This window comes from Poecilia latipinna, unplaced genomic scaffold, assembly GCF_001443285.1.
Source record: "Poecilia latipinna isolate Pla-1442-1.1 unplaced genomic scaffold, P_latipinna-1.0 Scaffold235, whole genome shotgun sequence".
NCBI classification, from domain to species: Eukaryota; Metazoa; Chordata; class Actinopteri; order Cyprinodontiformes; family Poeciliidae; genus Poecilia; species Poecilia latipinna.
Window position 1 is genome coordinate 30919 of NW_015112851.1, and position 20169 is coordinate 51087.

The 20169-nt window shown below is 39.9% G+C and overlaps 1 protein-coding gene across 1 annotated transcript; it reads right to left on the bottom strand.

Moving 5' to 3' along the window:
- Window positions 1–3213: 3213 nt before the first annotated feature.
- ywhaba (tyrosine 3-monooxygenase/tryptophan 5-monooxygenase activation protein, beta polypeptide a) lies at window positions 3214–14773 on the bottom strand. Its single transcript, XM_015032248.1, has 7 exons — window positions 14650–14773; window positions 10570–10730; window positions 9305–9445; window positions 6576–6699; window positions 5345–5508; window positions 5118–5213; window positions 3214–3871 (listed from the first exon to the last, which is right to left on the bottom strand). The coding sequence occupies exons 2-7, from the start codon at window positions 10720–10722 to the stop codon at window positions 3815–3817; spliced, it is 735 nt and encodes a 244-aa protein (XP_014887734.1). The 5' UTR covers window positions 10723–10730; window positions 14650–14773; the 3' UTR covers window positions 3214–3814.
- Window positions 14774–20169: the final 5396 nt, after the last annotated feature.

The window sequence follows — 20169 nt, forward strand, 5'->3', positions numbered from 1 at the left end:
GCAGGTGGTTCATCCCAAACACTGAACCAAGCCGTTCTCATAACACGGGGCGATATGGATCAAATGCATCAAAACACTTCTAGAGGTCATGGCCGAGAGGAAATCCCTTTGAATCGTTCGTTTCAGATGTACAGACAGGCTCTGTGATCGTTTGACCCCAACAGATCAGTAAGCAACCCGGGCGAACAGGAGGGCGTGGCCCGCCCATTCTCAGGACAGCAGGAAACATGTCGGGTGACAAACTGGCCAGGAAATGTGGAGAAAGAATTGATGTGTCCAGATTACTGCTGGAAAATGTCTTCCACCCCACACTTTCAAGAATATCATGCATCTGCCTCATCTTCTCAAATCCCAGGCAGATGGCCGCTTGCTCTGGTTCTGCTGGAGGTTTGTTCCCGTTAGAGGGGAGATTTTCCTCTCCACTGTTGCCACATGCATGCTCCATGTGCAGGATTGCTGTAAAGCCAAAGAGAACGCCAGCGATTGTCACTATATCCAGGAGAAAATGCTGCGAGTCAAAGACTCGATGCAATCTGATGAGTTTCCTTAGAAACTTTCTTTACTTTGAATTAATTGAGCTTACTGCACTGACAACTAGGATCAACTGGAATGTTTCAATTATTTTTTTTGTAAAGTGCTTTGAAACATTTGTTGTGAATTGGTGCCATCAAAATAAACGGATCTGAACTGAATACATGGAGCTGCAGACAGAGCTGCATCCTGGTTGCACAAAGTAGCATAACAGATCCTTCCTCCTAGCAATATTCTTGCTATTTGCAAATCACCATTTGCAGATTTATGGAAATGCATCCATCCACAAGAAATACAATCAGTTGCATGTTTCCTTTGATCTCAGTATGCCATTTTAACTGGACTATATTACTCCTGTCCCGTCTTCTCATCCACTTTAACTTGCTGCTGGTTCAGCTGAAATTCCCAGTGAGGATCAAAGGATATTTCTATTAATTTATCTGAGAACTTCATCTGAAACCCAGTTTATGAAAAAAATGTAGTTTCAACCAAAAAAAGGATTGTGTAAAAGTGACGAGGATGGTGAAAATGATGAACAGAAACCAGCATTCAGTCCAAGTCCTTTGTTTTTGTGCAGGATTATTTCTCGACCCGTTGTCTGATTGTCTATGAAGACCAAACGAGAATAAAACTTTGCATACGTCTATTTGAATAAAACGTCGCAGAGACTTGATATCACTGAAGCCTGTTAACGTGCTGAAGATTTGCATTTTTCTGTCCCAACAGTCTTTCCCCTCAACAGAGCCAGAGATTTGATCTGTTGATTGGCAGGTTGGTAGATGGTTTATTTGGTTGTTTGGTAACCTACCCCCCTTAGATGTACAACATATGCTCAACAGGAAGTCAGAAACATGTAGCATGACCAGGCTGGCAGGTGACGACAAAGAGAAGGGCTGATTCGGAACTGATAAAACTTTATTTCACTTTAAATCGTCTTTTACAATTTATCCTGTTTATAACATGAAAGGTTAAACTAGAATTGGATTTTTTTTAAAAGACATACACAAATCTAGTTTTACGTCAAGAACCAGAGTGAAGAAAGGTACTCAGGATGTTTTTTTCAAAATTTTTAAACCATTTTTGTGTTTTTTTTTTTGTATATTTAAGCTAACCCTAAAGTTTCACAACCACGTGCGAGCTAAGCAAGAAAACCGTCACAGAAGCAGACTTTTTTGTTGTTTTTGGGTTGATTTTTGTTTTATTTTAAGCAGAATACTGGTCAGTAAAAACAAAATGATTTCAGATACCAGATATACAGACAGGCTCGGTGCCACATTCACTACTGCAAGGGATCAGTTTTGTCCTTAGAAAGCGAAGAATAACTGTCTTTTTGTTCAGCTAAAGAGGAAAAAAAAAGAGCAGCAGGGAGGATGAGATTTTTTTTTGTCTTTCTACTTTTTAAATGTCAGTGCATGAAAATATTTGTCCCCAGGAAAAAGAAAAATACCTTCTACATCTACAGAGTGGAATGTCATGGTGCTTTAGACAAGGTTATTGTGACACTGAGTAGAAAAAGTGGGGAAAATGTTTTGGGAAAAGCTGCAGTGTGTTTATCTGACATCTGCCAATACCAGGATGTAAAGTCAAATATGAAATCTGATTATTTGGGGGATTTAATTTTTAGTATTTGTTTCGGTGCAGTTGGACGCGCGCCTCAACCGATCTGCACATTTTTCTAAAACCATAATCCAAACTACAGGTTCTCATTTCCTCGATTGGCTGATCGGCTGTGATTTGGCTCCTAAAATGTACATACCTGCCGAGGCTTCTACCTGCACCAAAAACCAACTTTACTTTTTCCAACTAGTTCCACCAGAGCTACATTTGTTTCAATAGCAGGGGAGGAATTAAGTTCCTCCCCTGCTAAGTTGGTCTGATTGAAACAGAAACGCCAGGTCCCAGGAAGCGGTGTCATTCCACAGACTGTACCGTTTTTAACTCGTGCTGCAGAAGATTTGGGCGGCTACAGCTAAGGGCAGGCATTTTTTGCAGCGTTCTGCCGCGAGCTGCAACACGAGACTTGACTAAACTTGTCTTGTAAAGGCAGGAATGGACAGAATGAGGGCAGAGAAGGAAGGCAGAAACAAATCTGGATTAAAAAAAAATAATTCACCGAAGCATCAAACAGCAGCTGACTGTAACGGCTTCAAGGTTTTATCTGCAGGCAGGTGGTAACGAACATCCAAAAACCATTCTGTTCTCCACAAAAAAAAAACAACAACAAAGATTTACAGTTAAGTTCTAAAAATGTTTTACAATTTTACAGTTTTCAAAAAACGGAACTGATCGATTGGTTACAGAATCAAAACACACCCGGAAAAGTAAACCAAAGGACAGGCGAGAGAAAGGAGGGGAAGCAAGCGGGTCGTGTTTGCTGAAAATGAAGATGGAATGTTTCCACTTTTGCTGAACAATTTACTATTTTTTTGTGTGAAATGGCATCAAATCTTTAAAGGTCCCAGTTGGCAAAAAAAAAAGAAAAAGAAACCAGCGAGTGTTTGATTACCCAAACCAAAAGGAAAAACAACATTTGTTTAACTTTTATCAGTGTCACAATACAGCCTTGTATGGAGGACCCTTCTGTATAAACCCCCAGCAGAATTCCCCTGCTGTTCAAACAACCACCCACCCCCTCCATTCCCAGGTCGGGAGGATTTAGAGGAAAAACTAAGCATCACAGCGTTTGTTGAAAATAAACGGACAGTTTAATAACCTTTGTTTTGTTTAAAGTGGAATAAAACCAGCCATTCTTTGCCAGTACACTATGAAAAGCCAAACAGAGAAGGAATGGACAACTATATAAATGCTTTAACTCACTAGGACAGGAGGGGAGGAGGGAGAGAACGTACTGAGATGTTAGGAGGGAGGGATGGAAGAGAAAGATTAAACAAGGAAGGTATAAACAGGAGAAGGCGGGCTCTGGAAGATGTTCATTTAGTTGGTGGTTTGGGATAAAAACCCTCTCTGCGTGCTATAAGACTAAACCAGCCAGAGGTGTGAGCCTGCTGGCCTGGGTTGGAGTGCCATGATGGAGAGAGGGCGGGTGGGGCAACGGGCGGCGCGGTCCTTAACCTCGCCTCGTTCGCTCAGTAATATTTGTGAAGGTCGGGTGCTATTCATGCTGTTGGTTATACAGAAGGGAAGTCAGGCGGCCGGGCTCGGAGAGGCGGGAACGAGGGAATGAACGGGCTGTTTATGTGTACGAAGAGAGGAGGAAGAGGAGGAGATACAGGGAGAGGAGGAAGAGGAGAAGTGTGGGGATGGGATAACAGTGAAGTGCGCTCTAGTTGTCTGCTTCGCCGGTTTCACCCTCGTCTCCCTGGTTTTCTGATGTCCACAGCTGCAAACACACAAAACATCTGTAAGTCAAAACCTTCTGAATTTACAGTAACTCAGTCACACAGGAGATGATAACAAAGAGTTTATACTAGAAAAAACAAACGACGTAAGTAAATGAGCCAAACAGCAGGTGATAAACCAACTGAAGGATCAAACCTAAAGAAATGTGATACTGAGACAGAAGCAGATTTCAAGAGATTAAAACTTCATATTCCACTTCTTCATTTTTATTTATAGGAAATTATTGCTTTGTAAAACAGCGTTTCACTTTGTTTTGTTTTTGTAACATTAAATAAAATAAAGCTAATCTGAATCTATTTATCCCAAAATGAGTCAAAACTGTTTATTAGCATCCATCTCCTGACTGGAAGTATTACTGAACAGAAGGGACTCGAATTCAATCTGAGGCAGATTAGGGTGATGGTACAGAAGCCTTCTAACCAAACAAAAGTCAACAAAAACATGTGAAAATGAGCTCAGCAGTAATTAAAAAAGGTTTGATTACATTTTTGCCTGTAAGATTTTTCCATTAATGATCGAGGAGTGAATAAATCATTTGACATGCAACTGTCAAAATGAAATATTTCCCATCAGAAACCTAACGTCTGTGTTGAATCTGTGGGTCAGACAGAAATGACAACATGGAAACTCAGAACCGCTGACTTCATTCGTCTCCAAACTCCAGGACGTTTTCCCTTACAGAAGGAAAACGTTTAAATGTTGGCTCCAGTTCTCGTTTCTTGATCAGATTGCAGATGTTTACGTGCCAAGTAGACGATGAGAAACAGGTCAGACTATCCTTCCTTTAAATTAGCATTCATAAAGCTATCTGCAGCATCAAACCAGTAATTACAGAACAATAACCAGACAAGCTCAATCCGATTTTAAACCTCAAACCAACATCTGTGCCGAGTTACTACAGGTGAAACGAATGGAACGAAAATCAAAAAAGGTTCAACCAATCCCATCAGACAGTTTGATGTTTCACAGCTGGATAAATAACCTGAGAGCGTAAATCATTTGGTGACAGGCAGCCAATCAGAGCAGCTGCTGCTGAACGCAGCTTTACCTGTAAAACTCGTTTGTCTCTCTGTTACGCAACAAGTTTAATGTGTCAAATCTACTGAAGCTCAAGAAATAAAGGGAGAATATGTCCAGGAATTATGGAGGATCCCAACAGATGTTTCAATAAAATGCTTTAATAACAAAAAAGGGATTATTAAGATAACAGTTGGGTGTATACTTACAGTAAGGTTGTCCCTTAGTAGCTGCATGATCAGCGTGCTGTCTTTGTATGAATCCTCGTTCAAGGTGTCAAGCTCGGCGATCGCTTCGTCGAAAGCCTGCAGTGAAAAAAGAAATCCATCGTTACCGTTTCCCGACTGTCCTGGAAAGCCTCGGCGTCCGTTCCGGAGGTCGGGTTAACGGCTGAGAGGCAGACATGCGGCCTGTGGGTGTGTGTGCTGAAACTCGCCTGCTTGGCCAGAGAGCAGGCCTGCTCGGGCGAGTTGAGGATTTCATAGTAGAAGACGGAGAAGTTGAGGGCCAGGCCCAGCCGGATGGGGTGTGTTGGCTGCATGTCCTTCTTGCTGATGTCAAAGGCGTCCTGGTAGGCCTTCTGAGAGTTCTCCACCGTTTCTTTAAACACACACACACACACACACACACACGCGTCACACAGTGATCCTGCACAGCCGCCTCCGTCCTACGGCTCATATCAACAAACTTCATGAGTGGAGGGAACACAATTCTCTTTCAGGGAAACCAGTGCTGCTAATTTATTATTTTATTCTTTTGTCCATTAAGAGATTCAACCTGAAAAATGTCTTTACTTTCAGCTAATATCAAATAAAACTAAATATTTAGTACAATGATTCTGGTTCTGCCTGGCGACCGTTTGATAACTGAAGTGTTGGTCATTACGGATGAGCACTGACATCGTTTATCATTTATTGTGATAAATATCTTATAAGAATTTTGACTTATTGTCACAATAAACTCCAATTACTGATGTTTAAAGAAACCTGTAACTACTGTGAGGAATGTTATTTTTACTCTTTTTTTCCACTGTTAACTAAAAGTTTCAATAAATACCAAAACATTGAAATGCAAATAAAATATAATGCAAATAAAATTAAATGCAGTTACTATGTGCAGTTTCCACAAGTCAAACAGGAATGTTTTCCTAGAGCTACACTGTTACCTAAAAACAAGTAATTATTTCTTATTGTTACTTTTATCATTATTGCAATAGTACCTTAAAATATCATGATAAAAGTTAAAGTCCATATCGCCCACCCATTCTAGTCTGTGCTACTTCAGTCAACCCATTGCCATGGCAATTAGATGATTGAAACCCTTGGCAACAAACGATGAAGCTGTCTCTTAGCAACAGCCTGCATGAGGCGGTCGCGCCTTCGACTTAAGCTTAAAGAAAAGGATAGAAATAGACGACAAAGAAGCACGAGATCAAATGACATCCACTCTGGCCAATTATGTCATTTCCACATAATGGTTTGTAGAAACTCTTCACATGCATTCTGTGTAATTAACACTGTCGTGAGCAAATGATACCATGCACACGCGAATGATAAAAAGGTGATGAACTGCTTTGGTTTTATTCTTCCAGTTCGTGTGGATACTGCAGGAACTGAAGGTGTGAACTGTTCGTCTCTGAAGCAGTGAGGCTGAGCTGGGATCCTCACCCTTCTTCGAGTCCCCAGAGGCCACCTCTGACAGGTATCTGAAGTAGTCTCCTTTCATTTTGAGGTAGAACACCTTGCTCTCTGCCTGAGATGCGTTGGCAATGAGGAATTTGTCGAGCAGGTTCTGGAACAAACAGGGACAGGTCAGAGGTCAGTACATCAGAACAAACCTGGAACCCTATCACCGGCCGTTCCCTCTGCTCCCAACAGGTAACACCCCGCCACGCTGGCTGCTGCTGCTGTCCTCATCTAATAGTTTAAAGAAGGGTTTTATCCAGATCATGTGATCAGCTGCAACTTCACCCCGGAGCATCTCTTCACTGAGCCCAGCTTTGTTCCAGTGATTACATTTAGGCCCATTTTAATCTGCTGACTCCACCAACCTGTCCTAAGAATGTGCAGATATCTGCTCAAGCAATCACCATCCAGCACTTTTCCTCTGATTTTTAACTTCTCGGTCATTATCCCACTTCTGTTAGCACTTACTGACATTTCTGCAATGCAAAAATATCTTTATCTCAGCTAAACGTTCCATAGTTTTTGCATGCGGAATCTTGCTTAGTAAAGTTCATAGTAAAAAAAGAAACCGTTTTAAGGTGTCTTCTCACCTGACAGTCTGGTAGATTCAGTTTAATTTGGAACCAAAGTTGCAACATTTGTTACATTTTTAGCTGCTGTCAAACCAACCAAACCCTTTGAAAAAACCTGTTCCCCTCCTCGCCTGAGGTGGCGCTGCACAGAGAACCACTGAAGAAAACGACAAAACCTCTGAAGATGGCAATGAGCATAACTTCTTTCTTCATGAAATGTAAGCAAATATGGAGTATCAACAGATTTTAGTGGTTGAAGGATTTCTCTTTAAAGACTACGTTATTTTTCTAGCTAGTGCTAGGCTAGTTTACCCAGAATACCCTTTGCTATAGTCTACTTCCTGCTTTTGAAGTGATCTCCAGTCCGCTTGGCGTTCACATATATATTTGAACTGCACCAAAATTCACCTCAACCAAGCTGAGAGCTACAGAGTGTCCACCAATCCTTAACGTCTTACATTTTCATTAAAAATAAACGTAAGTTGATCTTAGACTTGTTAATGGAATCTTAAATCTTGCTCTATTGTAGTTATTTTCTTGTACTTTTCAGTCAGGCAGAAGTTTGAGTCAAAAAGAAATCTTCATTGCATTCTGTAACTCGAGATGGGTGAGGCTCCCAGAACTAGCTAACTAATAAACACTTACTAGCTAGCTAGCGTTTTAGCATCATCATGGGTAAGTACAGATTTAGAGTTTAGAGTACAGATTTACAGAGTTTGCTGAACAAAGTTTTCGGAAGTTATAAGGGGCTGGATTTATCGATTGTGCTGATGTCAGGAATTTTAAATCTTTTATTGCGGCAGTTAGACTCAAATATTAATTTTGCAATAAAATGATACAGAAAACAAAGCTATAAATTTGTGGGATAGTAATTTGAGGCCAACTCTTTGGACACTAAGCTCCATCTTCAGACACTATATTTGTCACAAAAACGATTATTTTCTTCGTCCTGGAGTAGCCGGTCCTCCTCTTCCTCCTGCTGCTGCTGCTTTAAGGACAGCATGCTTCCACTCATCCTTTCCTCCCTTCATTCCTGCAGCCCCACATCATCACCGCTGAGGCTCCACCAAGCTTTGACCTTGAAGATATTATTAGCCATCTGCTCATGCGCTGAAATATTTCAGTCTCGTTTGACCTTGAGCAGATTCAGCTCTCCACTCGTCGGGGCCAGAATGTGAAGAAGCGGCTGCTGGTGGAGCTGATCACACCTGTGGTGTTTAAAAACTGCAGGCAGAGGTTCTCTGAGGGTCAAGCTGAGGCCGAGTCCCACATAAAACCCTTCAGCTGTTTATGAGGCTCTTAAGGGTGAAGTAAAGCAAATTAAACCAGTTTGAGGTGTAGCAGATTATAAACTACATCTCATCTTCAGGGTTCAGGTTCTCCATCTTTTCTAGTTTCAACTAGAGTTCCACTTTTTCATTTTCAATACCGATACATATATCTGAGGTTTACCATCATCTGATACAGAAACACTCTCCTGAACTGACATAAATACACCAACAGCTTCACAAACTTGGTCAAACATGTACAAACAACTTTAAATTGATTAGCTGATGCAGTTAAGAGTAAAACAGCAAATGGAAAATAAATAAGACAAACAAAAAGTTGGTCAAACATGTAAAAATAAACTAAACATCTTTCAAATAGTTCAGAAAGTTTAATTAGGAATTCTAAATATAATAAAAAATAAATAATAAACATGATGTCACCCAGACCATAAAGCATAGAATTAGACTGAATAGATCAGACACATCGTCACTGACACTCGATCTAGAATTATTTTTAAATATCAGAACCAATACAGATATTAATACAAAATCGGTGCATCTCCAGTTTCAACATTAGGTGTTTGACACTCAATCTGTTCAAACAGATCTTTGTGTAATTCTGTTATAAAATTCCTAGCCTGTCTTATTTAAAAACGTTTAGGTTGCTACAGAAAACGAAGCAGAGATGTGAGAATCTCCGCACACCGACCTGCCTTCCAGCACCGAGGGAGGACGAGTCGCTCTTCCACCACCTCTGCCCTATTTAACAACTCCAGTCCCACGTCCCATTCCCTGGACCCATTATCACCACCCACCCCGTTTTTTATTCTCTTCACACCCCTCAGCCGCCCCTCCCTGTTCCTGTTCATACCAGCACGTCGTGGCAGATTTCTTGGAGTTCACCCTCGATCTTCACGCGGTAGTCACGGGCCATCTGCTGTTTCTTCTCGTTCCCCTCCGTCTTCTGCTCGATGCTGGAGATGACGCGCCAGGAAGAACGGCGGGCCCCCACCTATCGGCACCAGCACACACACAACTGGCATTAAACACATCATCAGAAAAAATGTTACCTCCAGCATGTCAAAGTCATGAACTCATGGATTTTAAAATAAATGTACAAAGAATAGGGATGCATTGATTGCAATTTTCTGGCCCATCACTGATTACCAATCCTGACAAAGCCTGAGCTGCCAATTCTGATTTTGGCCAATACTGATTTTTCTTTTGTCAGAAATGTTGCTGAAAATAGCAAAAATGTTGCTGATTTGACCACAGTCGGGTGACCATCAGTCAAACCTCTCATGGCAGAGCAAAAGAAAACAGTTGTTGATTTTTAGGCTTTTGCTGAGGTGGATCAGATCAGTGGATCAGATCAGTGGATCAGATCGGCTTCATAAACAAGTATCGCCCAATCACCGATGTCCCAAAATGAAGGACATCAGGGTTTATTTAAAGGTGCACCCTTAATCAAAAATCTTACATTCTATGAGACTGAACTGAATAAAAATAGGGATACACAAAATATCGCATATTGTGTGCAAGAAAGTTTGAGTAAGATAAAATCTTCTCTTGTCAATAATTTCTACTTGTTAAAATATCTGTTTGTTAGAAGAGGATAGGTGAATAATGTGAAACTAGATTAATGAAAAGTCAGTTTACTGTCCCTGGTCAGCTAAAAAACAAGCCCATTTCTTAAAATGTGTATTTTAGAGACTGGGGCATAAAACTGGTTGACCTTTAGGGGTCAGCGTGCGACAGAACACACTAAAGATGACATCAAGTCTCAAACTCTGAAGCAATGCTATTCAGATTGACTCAAATGTGTAAAGGTGAAAGAGTGACAAGAAAAATGGGCGTGGCTTCAGCATAACTATGTTGGCATTGATGTGCAGAAAGTCAATGACTCATAAAAGACTTTCACTTGGAGTGAAAGTGATTTGGTTGCGTTTCTGCCACTGGTTCTTTGAACAATGAAAGAACTGACTTTTTTTTTTCTTTAACCGAAATCGTAAAAATCAAAGCTTTGAAGCACAGTTGACGCTCGTCCAACTAAATTTATAGTTATAGTGAACTATGAGCTCTACTGTGGGATGTAAACCAGATTAGGAGCCAATTGTAGAGCCATAATTGCCATACCACGTTCTTATAGGCAACGGAGAGCAGGTTGCGCTCCTCGTTGCTAAGCTCCTGGCCCTGCTCCGTCACAGCCTTCATGGCAGCCGCCATGTCGTCGTAGCGCTCGGCCTGCTCTGCCAGCTTGGCTTTCTGCACCAGGTCGTTCTTATCCATCTTTTAGGCTGAAAGACAAAATATACACAAAAAATTAGGGGTTTGGAGTACAGAAGAGCGTTATTTATTTATTTATATCAAAGCAGCAAACAACTCATTGAATAAAACAATTGGACAAAGGGGTGTGGAAACCTCCAGGGCAGATGACCTCAGCAGGGCATGAACGAGAAGGTGGATCACTGGGCTTCAGATCGACAACCATTTTTAAAACTCAAACATTTTCAAAAACCTTAATGGATCTAAAAGCTCAATCCAAAACAATCAATGTATCATTATTTTATCCTTGAAGACTTTCAGCTCTTCAGACCCGTCAGCAGGACTCACTGGGACCGTCATACCTCCATCTCCAAGAATTACTTTAATGTTGGAGTTTCCCTCAGTCATGAATCTAAATATTTATCCATGACAGCAGAAGAAATATAGGTCATACCATTAGCTCTAATCAACTTTCTTCCAAATATAAATTCAAAACTGCTGAGTTTAAGTGTTCTTGGGGCTCAAGTGACCTCTGACCTCCATGTGGAAACAAGATGTTCTCTACAGTAAAATGAAAAACTGGCAGTTTTGTTGCAGGTAATAGGTTTAATGTTTAAGTAGTGTTTTAATACGTCACCTTTTATTCGTTTTAACTGAAAAACAAACCTGACATGCTTTACATAGCAGTTATGCATCCAGCCTGCAGAGATAAGCAGCTGCTAATTTCCTCAGAAACACCTTTGTTGGAGTTCCTGTTACAACCACTGGCACACTGCAAACAATGACTCAAAGATTTTGCTGTTAAGGCACAAAAAATTTAAACAAAGCAACAAAATTGATTTCCTGGATTTAATAAAGCCACAAAGTACAAGCGTTTGAGTAAATTGTGCACTTTACCCAAATATAAGTCTCTTTAAGAAACCCGGTGGTCAAACGATTCCTTTTACCGTCGGGTCAGCATTTGCTCAACTAGTTAGACGAGGTATTATGTCATTTTGTTTCCACGGCTTTGACTCTGCATATCTTCAGGCAAACACTGATGTTCTGCTGCAGCTGGCTAAGCATCAGCCTAGATAAAACACAAGATTTTCTCTGCAAAGGGAATGTGTAGCAACTTCAAAATGGGTTTTATTTCCTTAAGACACTGGACTTCTGTGCAGTAAGGCACCCTAATGTTAATAATTACCGGATCAAAATGGGTGTTTGGTTAATTTATGCTCATGTAGAAATTCATCACACCACCAGGTGGCACTTAAATCAGGAATTAATCTTTTAAATCAAAGTAATTAAAAAATAGCTTCAGATTGGCTTTCCGAGTCAAATTGATATTTGGCAACGAGAGTAATTAGTCAAAAAATACTGTAAAAATGTTTGAGTTGTCATTTAGCACAAAATAAACGTTCCTCCTGAAAACTGCCAAATCCAAAACCAAACAAAGTGATTTGTGCTTTTAACAGCTGCTAATTAAAATAAAGACATCAGTGGGACAACAGCAGCTCAGCCATTTGTAATGTGATGCTGAACAAACACCACAATGTATAAAAAAAGTTCAGTGGTGTAAGACGCCCCACCTGCATGTCTTCATCACCAGTGTCATATTATCCAGACTGCGTTTCTTTAGAAGGTCAGTCTTTAGCAACAAAGCTTTAATAAAACAGTGATCAAATGCATTTATACAACATATAGGTATGTGCTGGATCCAGTTTTTCATGTTAAGTTAGATTACAGATGGTTCACTGCTGCATTTCCCTAAACTTTCACCACATCCTGTTTTATTTATTGCCAGATGGTGCTGCTCTAATCATGAGGGCAATTTGGTGATGTGAATAAAAAAAATCTTTGGATTTTTTCATTTAGTTGCAGTAGTTGTGAAGCTTTACAGTTAGACACATAGAAAACCCTTGTTCCATTTCTTTTCACCCTCAAATAAAAGTAGAGTTAAATGATATATATTTTATATAAAATCAAGTTTGACATGTATTAAACAGTTTAAATTGGTTAAATTGACTTAAAGAGCTTTATTTTAAATTTTTTTCCTATCAAAACCGATGGTTAAAATCTGTTGGTAGCTCTGGTTAATCTCACAAGTGAAAAGATAAAATTAATCTGGACAACTTCTTCACTTAGTTATTGTGCGACCAATTATACATGCTTCCTCTAGCTCTACAGGGTAATTGAACTCACAGCAGAGAAACACCAAAATCAATCACCTGATCATATGGAGTCACATTCCATTCATTTTCCAAATTACAAAGTACCAAAAGCACCAGGCAGTGGTAGAACTAGAAATTAAAAACTTGTTCTGCTCATCAGCAGATGAAATGTAGTGGAGAGAGTTGTGCTTTTTTCTGCTAGCTACATGCAGCATAAATGAAAATACTCACAGGGATGTGTTATTTTTGGTGTTTCAAAATGAGCATGTACACCTATTACTAAAAATATATTGCGTGTACTTTCACTTCCTCAAATCTACTACTAACCAAGACATACTTTCATACATTAAGGAATCAATTGTTTTATGTTTTATTTGATATTTATTAAGTACGTTTTTACTTGAAATGTTAGTGGTTCAAGTAAATATAGAGCAAAATTAAGAAAGGAAAAAATGCATTAAATCCCTTCTCAAACACAGTAAACATGTCCCTTGACTTAAAGGATATTTATACAATTCAAAGTTTTTATTTTAACTGTATTAAATCTGCATTAAAATACAACAAAAAAGGCATAAATTAGATATATACGTTGCACGCATCTTCTTCCTGGTGATAGCTTAAACACAAACATGTAAGGCTATTATTCCGATTACTTCTATATATGTAATGTCGCTTGTCCCGGTTTAGTTTTAAATAGATGACATTAATGACACACGGATCGAATAAAATTGATCGAACTGAGCTCCGATCATCCAGCACGCCAGTATTTCACTCTACACGTGCAGGGCTGTTATCCAACCACCTGGTTGTTAACAGGCTTACTCACGCCGAAAAAAAGGAAAAAGAAAAAAACCCCAAAAGGCACCATCTTCAAACCGCGAACAGGACCGAACACAACATAACGCATCGATTCACTAAAAGCTTGAAAAACAGCTACCGAGTCGGGAGCGTTCGGTTCCTCCGACTGGCTCGGCGTGCTAACAGCTACGCCCTCCTTGTCGCATTCCCCTGCGGAATTTTAAGATGGAGAGATAGATTAGCGCCTATTAGCTTAGCTGCTAGCAAGCGGGACCTGACCGAGCGCCGACACCCAAACGAAGGCCCGATTCACCAATCTGGGGGCAAATATAGCATTTCTTTCAAGCTAATCAAGCCGATTTGGAATTCCTAAGCAGCGATTTTCAATTTTCAGCAAAAAATAAACGTCGTGTATGAGGCGAAAACTCCCGGGAAATATGGAGGGTGTGTTAGCTCGTTTCACTGCGCCATGACGGAGCTCAGCCATTCACAACCGAGCTACGTTTCTTATAATACCAATTTACAGCGATTGAGGACAAAATGTGCATTTATATAGTCTTTTTAAAGACAGAGCTTCTTACAGGCAGTGCGCCTTGATGCGTACTTAGCACAGGATGCTAAAATTGTTCGGGCTGCTCTCTCGCGACGGCTCGGCCGCTGCTAAGCTGTCAAAATGGCCAGACTCGAGAGAAACTTCTCCCTCCCCACACGGTCTGCGGCTCGCATCGAGCCGAGCCCGTGCTTTCGAAGGCAAATCATCAGCAGCATACCGACTGCGCCGTTAGTACCTGTAACCGTGTCGCAAACGTTTTGTAGGTTATTTCTCATTATCTGGTTACATTCTCTGGCCTAAATTCTCGCACCCAGCCCCAAACCACAATAGGCACCTTCCGCCGCAGAGGCAGCCCGCGGGACCACCGGTCCGACTGCCGTTCCCCTGTGAAAACTTAGCTTAGCCTTCATATTACATATTGCTCGATTAATATATTAGTAAACTCACAGTTTGAGCGTATTAGAGATCCTGATTTTATTCTCTTAACGATGGGAGTATCTCAAGCCGTCCTCCGCTTGCTGCTCGGGATATTCAGGGCAGTACCACTTCCGCCTGCTCTGACACTTCCGCTTCCTCTAAACCCCACCCCTCCCCCCGCCAGTATCTATGGCAACGGCGCCAGGGGGTTTCCTAACCATCTTGCGAGGGGCTTTGACGTCAGGAGGTCCATGGCAACCGTTACAGGATGACGTTCGCCAGTCTCCGTGGCAACTGTTTCCATGAGACAGTTGCTGTCGTATCTAAGTTCAGCATCATGTCAGCCAATGCGGCATTGTGTGGGCAAATATTACATATCTATATAATATATATAATATTTATATTACAAATATTATAGACGTATGTATATATAGAAAGCCGATTTCTATCTTTTTTTGAGCTAAATTTTACAGAGGCTTGTATTATATCAATTAAACTTATATAAAACTAAATGCTTGTCTGGTTTTAGATCCAGTTACCACACTATAGAAGATTTTAAATTCTAATTATTAAATACATTATTATGTATATTATGGATCAGATCAAATCTTCAATGTATATATATATATATATATATATATATATATATATATATATATATATATATATATATATATATAGAGAGAGAGAGAGAGAGAGAGAGAGAGAGAGAGAGAGAGAGTCTTTTTCGTAGTTCTTTGTTATTTATTTGTATTATGGTGTCCCACATGCCTCAATTTCCCACCTTTTTTAATCTTTGTGTGTTGCCACTAGGCGGTGTCATTACATTAGGCTGATGAAACACAGCTCCATGTTGCCTTGTCTCATTATCGCCCAAGGCCAATTGAAGCACTTTTTAAATTGTATTTTTGACACTAAGTTCACGGACCTTAGCAGCAGATATTTATATGCTTTTGTTATTTATTTACTTATTTATTTGCTCACTTGTTTGTTTATTACTCAAGGTACCACTGCAATTTTGTTATGTCCTAGGAATATAATAACAAATTAAAACATCTTATGTCTTATGGTAGAGGATTTCCTTCAGTGCTGTCAGGAAAAAACTGAAAGTCTCATTTGGATTCAAATTTAAGTTTCACAAACCACATAAAAATACTAAAAGTAATACCAAACTTCAGATGTTTTTTTATTTCTCTTTAGAATTAAAAGTCTTCCAACAAAACAGAGCACTGATATGTAGTGCTGCCTGTAAAAAAATAGTCATGCAGCTGTATCTCTTCCAAAATGCCAATAAAAGAAAAATAAATCACATATGCCGATAGCTATTCACGACTATCGGCATAATGTGATTGTCAACGGATAACATTTAAAATCTTGTGTATGGCCTACAAGGTACTGAACGGTCTGGGGCCTAAATTTATTTTTGCTAAGGCAAGAACATGTAGACCCCTCAGGTCATCAGTGACATCTTCACTCTGCTCCCAGGATGACAACTATGTAAAGAAAGGCTGTATTTGGTTTCTATCCACTTGTGTGATGCTATTTTGTTAAAATGGACCAAAATCTGTGTGCTGATTTTGTGCCATGAAGTACTTTGGCATGTCTGAAGGCAAAAATGGTGGCAGTAAGTGTCAATAGATAATAAATTATTAGATCAATAGTTTATCAAGCAGAGAGCTGCAGTCATCATTTTCATACACATATCCATCCATTCTCTGTACACCTTTGTACCTACTGGGTGGGAGGGGTGCCTTTCTCCAACAAGACATTTCAGGCGAGAGGCAGGGTCACCAGTCCATTGCAGGGCAACACAGAGACAGACAGGACAAACAAGCATGCACACTCACACCTATGGAGAATTTAGAGAAACCAAAACCTGACAGTCATGTTTTTGGACTGTGGGAGGAAGCCGGAGTACCCAGAGAGAACCCACCATGCACAGGGAGAACATGCAAACTCCATGCAGAAAGACCCTGGGCCGGGAATCAAACCTTCCTGCTGCAAGGCAACAGTGCTACCAACTGCACCACTGTGCAGCCCCTTCCATATATCATGAGTCTCAGTATTAAATATTACATAATCTTGATTTCTACAAGTTATTCTTTCTTTCTTTCTTTCTTTATTTCCTCTGCAGGATGTCTGGGCTCTCCCTTAGGGTGAGAAACTCAGTCATCCAGGAGGAACTCAGAGTAGAGCCGCTGCTCCTCCACGTCGAGAGGAGCCAGTTGAGGCTCGTGCATCTGGTAAGGATGCCTCCTGGACGCCTCCCTGGTGAGGTGTTCCGGGCACTTACCCCGGGAAGAGGCCCTGGGGAAGACCCGGGACACGCTGGAGGGACGATGTCTCTCGGCTGGCCTGGGAACGCCTTGGGGTTCCCCCGGAGGAGCTGGAAGAAGTGGCTGGGGAGAGGGAAGTCTGGGCCTCCCTTCTGAAGCTGCTGCCCCCACAACCCGACCACCGATGAAGCGGAAGAAAATGGATGGATGGTTGGATGGATGGATGGATGGATATTCTTTATTCAGGGCACTTAATGTGGATTTACTCCCATCTACACAGACCTGTAACTCAGTTATACACATGAGTTGTTTTCCCATTTGAAGTCTGATATTGCCATGCATTGCATATAAAGTAGGGTTTAACGTTTATCATTTATTGTGATAAGTTTCCTATCATGATAAGAATTTTTTGTTATCGTTGTCACAATAAATTTCAGTTAATGATCTTTAAACACCCCAAAACTGACCTTATTGAGAGGATTGATAGTTTTAAGTTTTTCTCCATTGTTAGTTCAATAAAAGCATAAAAAAATACCAATAAATTTGAAAATACAGTTACCATGTGCAGTTAATTGATACAAATGAAATCATACTACATCATGTGACCGATGTCCTGAAAAAGCACATTACAAGTTTGTTGTCCCTGTTTTTCAAGGGAAGTATTTGTTTTTGTAGGACTATTATTGCTGTGACACACAGACACAGTCATACAGTTACCTAAAGTAGAAATAAAAATCAGTTCTTACTGTCACTTTTATCCGTATCACAATATTACCACAAAATATAGCGATGAAACTTTACGTCGATATCGCCCAGCCCTCATATGAAGACACAAAACTTTATTTTCTTTTACTGCTTGACGTTAAATTAGTTTAAACGTTTTTGTTTTAGGTAAGTTGTATTAGGATTAACTAAATTATTTTCTTAATTAAAGTGTGGACAACATTTTTAATATATGTTAATGACTGAAAAACCCACAATGATCTCTGAAATAACTTGAAACAGACAAGGTAATAATAAATAACGAGTTTCTGAAAACTGAAGACAAACTGTAGAGAAGGATAATTCAGAATCAGAACCAGAATCAACTTTATTGGTCATCAAGGGGAAATGAATTATTTGCTGATAAGCTATTCCCATTCAAAGTATTAAATAATGAGGCTTAAATGCCAAATGATATCCGTGTTCTTATACTTTTGGTTATCCTTATCTATGATCAGTTTTGCACTTTGTCTTATTTCTCATTTTCCCCACTGAGGGGCAATACAGGATATTGCAACAATATTTTTAAGGATTCTCTTTGTCTTTATGGTGCTAATTTTAATTTGATCTTCACATTATGTTTGATTGTTATTGCTGCATATGGTGTCTGTCTGCAAAACAAATGTATCTGTTCATGTAACATGAAGCTAAATAATTTAAAACTACAAATCATCATAATGTTCCTTCAGCGGGAGCAAACCTGTTATGGGAACTGTATCACTTCCATAATTCTTCTGCAGTTCTTAATATTTTATTTAAAATTAAGCTTTTGCAATAAGAATGGCAACATTAAAATTTTATTATCTTTGCTCCATCATTTATCATTGCTGAAAATCACTAATAGCATGGTTACGTAATATATTTCAAGAAATATTCACTCCATACTGGTGGAAAACTTACTCAAATGTTTTAAAAGTGTGTGTGTGTGTGTGTGTGTGTGTGTGTGTGTGTGTGTGTGTGTGTGTGTGTGTGAGAGAGAGAGGATGAAATAAAATAAAAGAAGAATATTATTTTATTTGTTGTTAAAACTCATAGATAAAACAAAAACAAAACAAAAAATACTTCCCAGAGTTGTAGTTCACAATAGTGGCCACTAGATGGTAGTAAAGATTGTTGGTAGATTTACTGTTCTTCTTCTTGCCCCTATTTATGAAACCATTATGCTGGAAAGGAAAATGAAATAAGAAAAAATAAAAACATACTGCATCAATGCTGCATCTTTATTACACTTTGTCATAATTTTACATCCACCTTCACGCCTGACAGACCCCCGCATCCTGAACGTGTTCAGGTAGTCGTTTTCTCCAAAGCTAAACCAGTTTACTGTGACCTAGAAGTGTGTTAAATTTAGACTCATCCTCTGTGGAAAGCGTTTGAGCTCACCACGCTCCGGACCCCTTTTAAAAGTCCGGGTCTTAAATGAATTCATTCATCTTTTAGTGTGATGAAATTTCAGCTTTAATGTAGAGGTTTTAAGAACCAGGTTACAAGTGAACAGCGAGACAATAAAGAGAGCAAACTGCAGAGGAAGCGTGCCTGAAGTTTTTTTATGTTCGGATGGGAGAGTAACATTAAAAAAGTGTTAACATATTTTAAACCTGTCAGAAGAAAATACAGATTTGCCAAAATTGGACCAGCAGTATTTAAACATTGTCTCTAACCATTGAAATAAGATCAACATTAGATGAAAATATTAACCATAGATGTGCAAATGTTCAAATACATGCCAACCACGGATGATAAAATTCAGATTATAAAGTTCATACATTGGAACATCATTCCACTTGAGCTTTTTGCACTAAAATCACAACACCACTTGTATTTCATTTTTATTTTACATGATACAACACAAAGTAGCACATAATTATGAAGGGGGAGAATAATTATATATGCCTTTCAAAAATATTTAGCATCTGTTTGCTGCGATCACAGATGGAAGCATTTCAATCTGGAAAGACTCAGACGAAGAAAAAGGAACAATTAAAAGATTTAATGACAGCAATGAATAACAGTTCTTTGGCGCTCGGGGCCCAGGCAGCTGATCTGAGCTGAGATTTGATGTGAACTCGATGAACATCCCGATAACCGATTAGGGATGCTCTCTCTCAGGGCCCGACACTGGTGGTGGAGGTCTGGAAAGGGTGCCACCCTGGAGAGCCGAAGGATGTGGGTGGAGAAGGGGCGGTGGTGGGTTGAACGCAGCTGGGAAGCGGCTGACGGCTTCGGTGTGGATCCTTTTATGCAGAGCTTGATTGATGATTGGACACACCGGGTGAGGTCCAGAGCTGAGGTCAGAGATGAGCATAACGCCGATGGGCGAACGGAGGTGATGGAGTCTTCCAGGTTGAATTTTCGCTATCAGCTACATTATTAAAATTATTATTAAAAACACAGCAAGCTCAGGATGAAGAGGTACTAAAGGAAACTGTTCTCTTCTGCTAAGTCAGTGTTTCTCAATTCCTGTCCTCAGGCCCCCCTGCCCTGCATGTTTTAAATGTTTCCCTTCTGCCAC

What these genes read in the sequence shown, in the direction of transcription:
- ywhaba (XM_015032248.1), bottom strand. Translation starts at nt 10,722, where the DNA reads ATGGATAAGAACGACCTGGTGCAGAAAGCCAAGCTGGCAGAGCAGGCC. An exon ending in AAATCTGCCACGACGTGCTG is followed by an intron (nt 6,700 to 9,304) that starts GTATGAACAGGA and finishes TGTTTGTTCCAG; the next exon opens with AACCTGCTCGACAAATTCCT. An exon ending in TACTAAGGGACAACCTTACT is followed by an intron (nt 3,872 to 5,117) that starts GTAAGTATACAC and finishes GTGTGTTTGCAG; the next exon opens with CTGTGGACATCAGAAAACCA.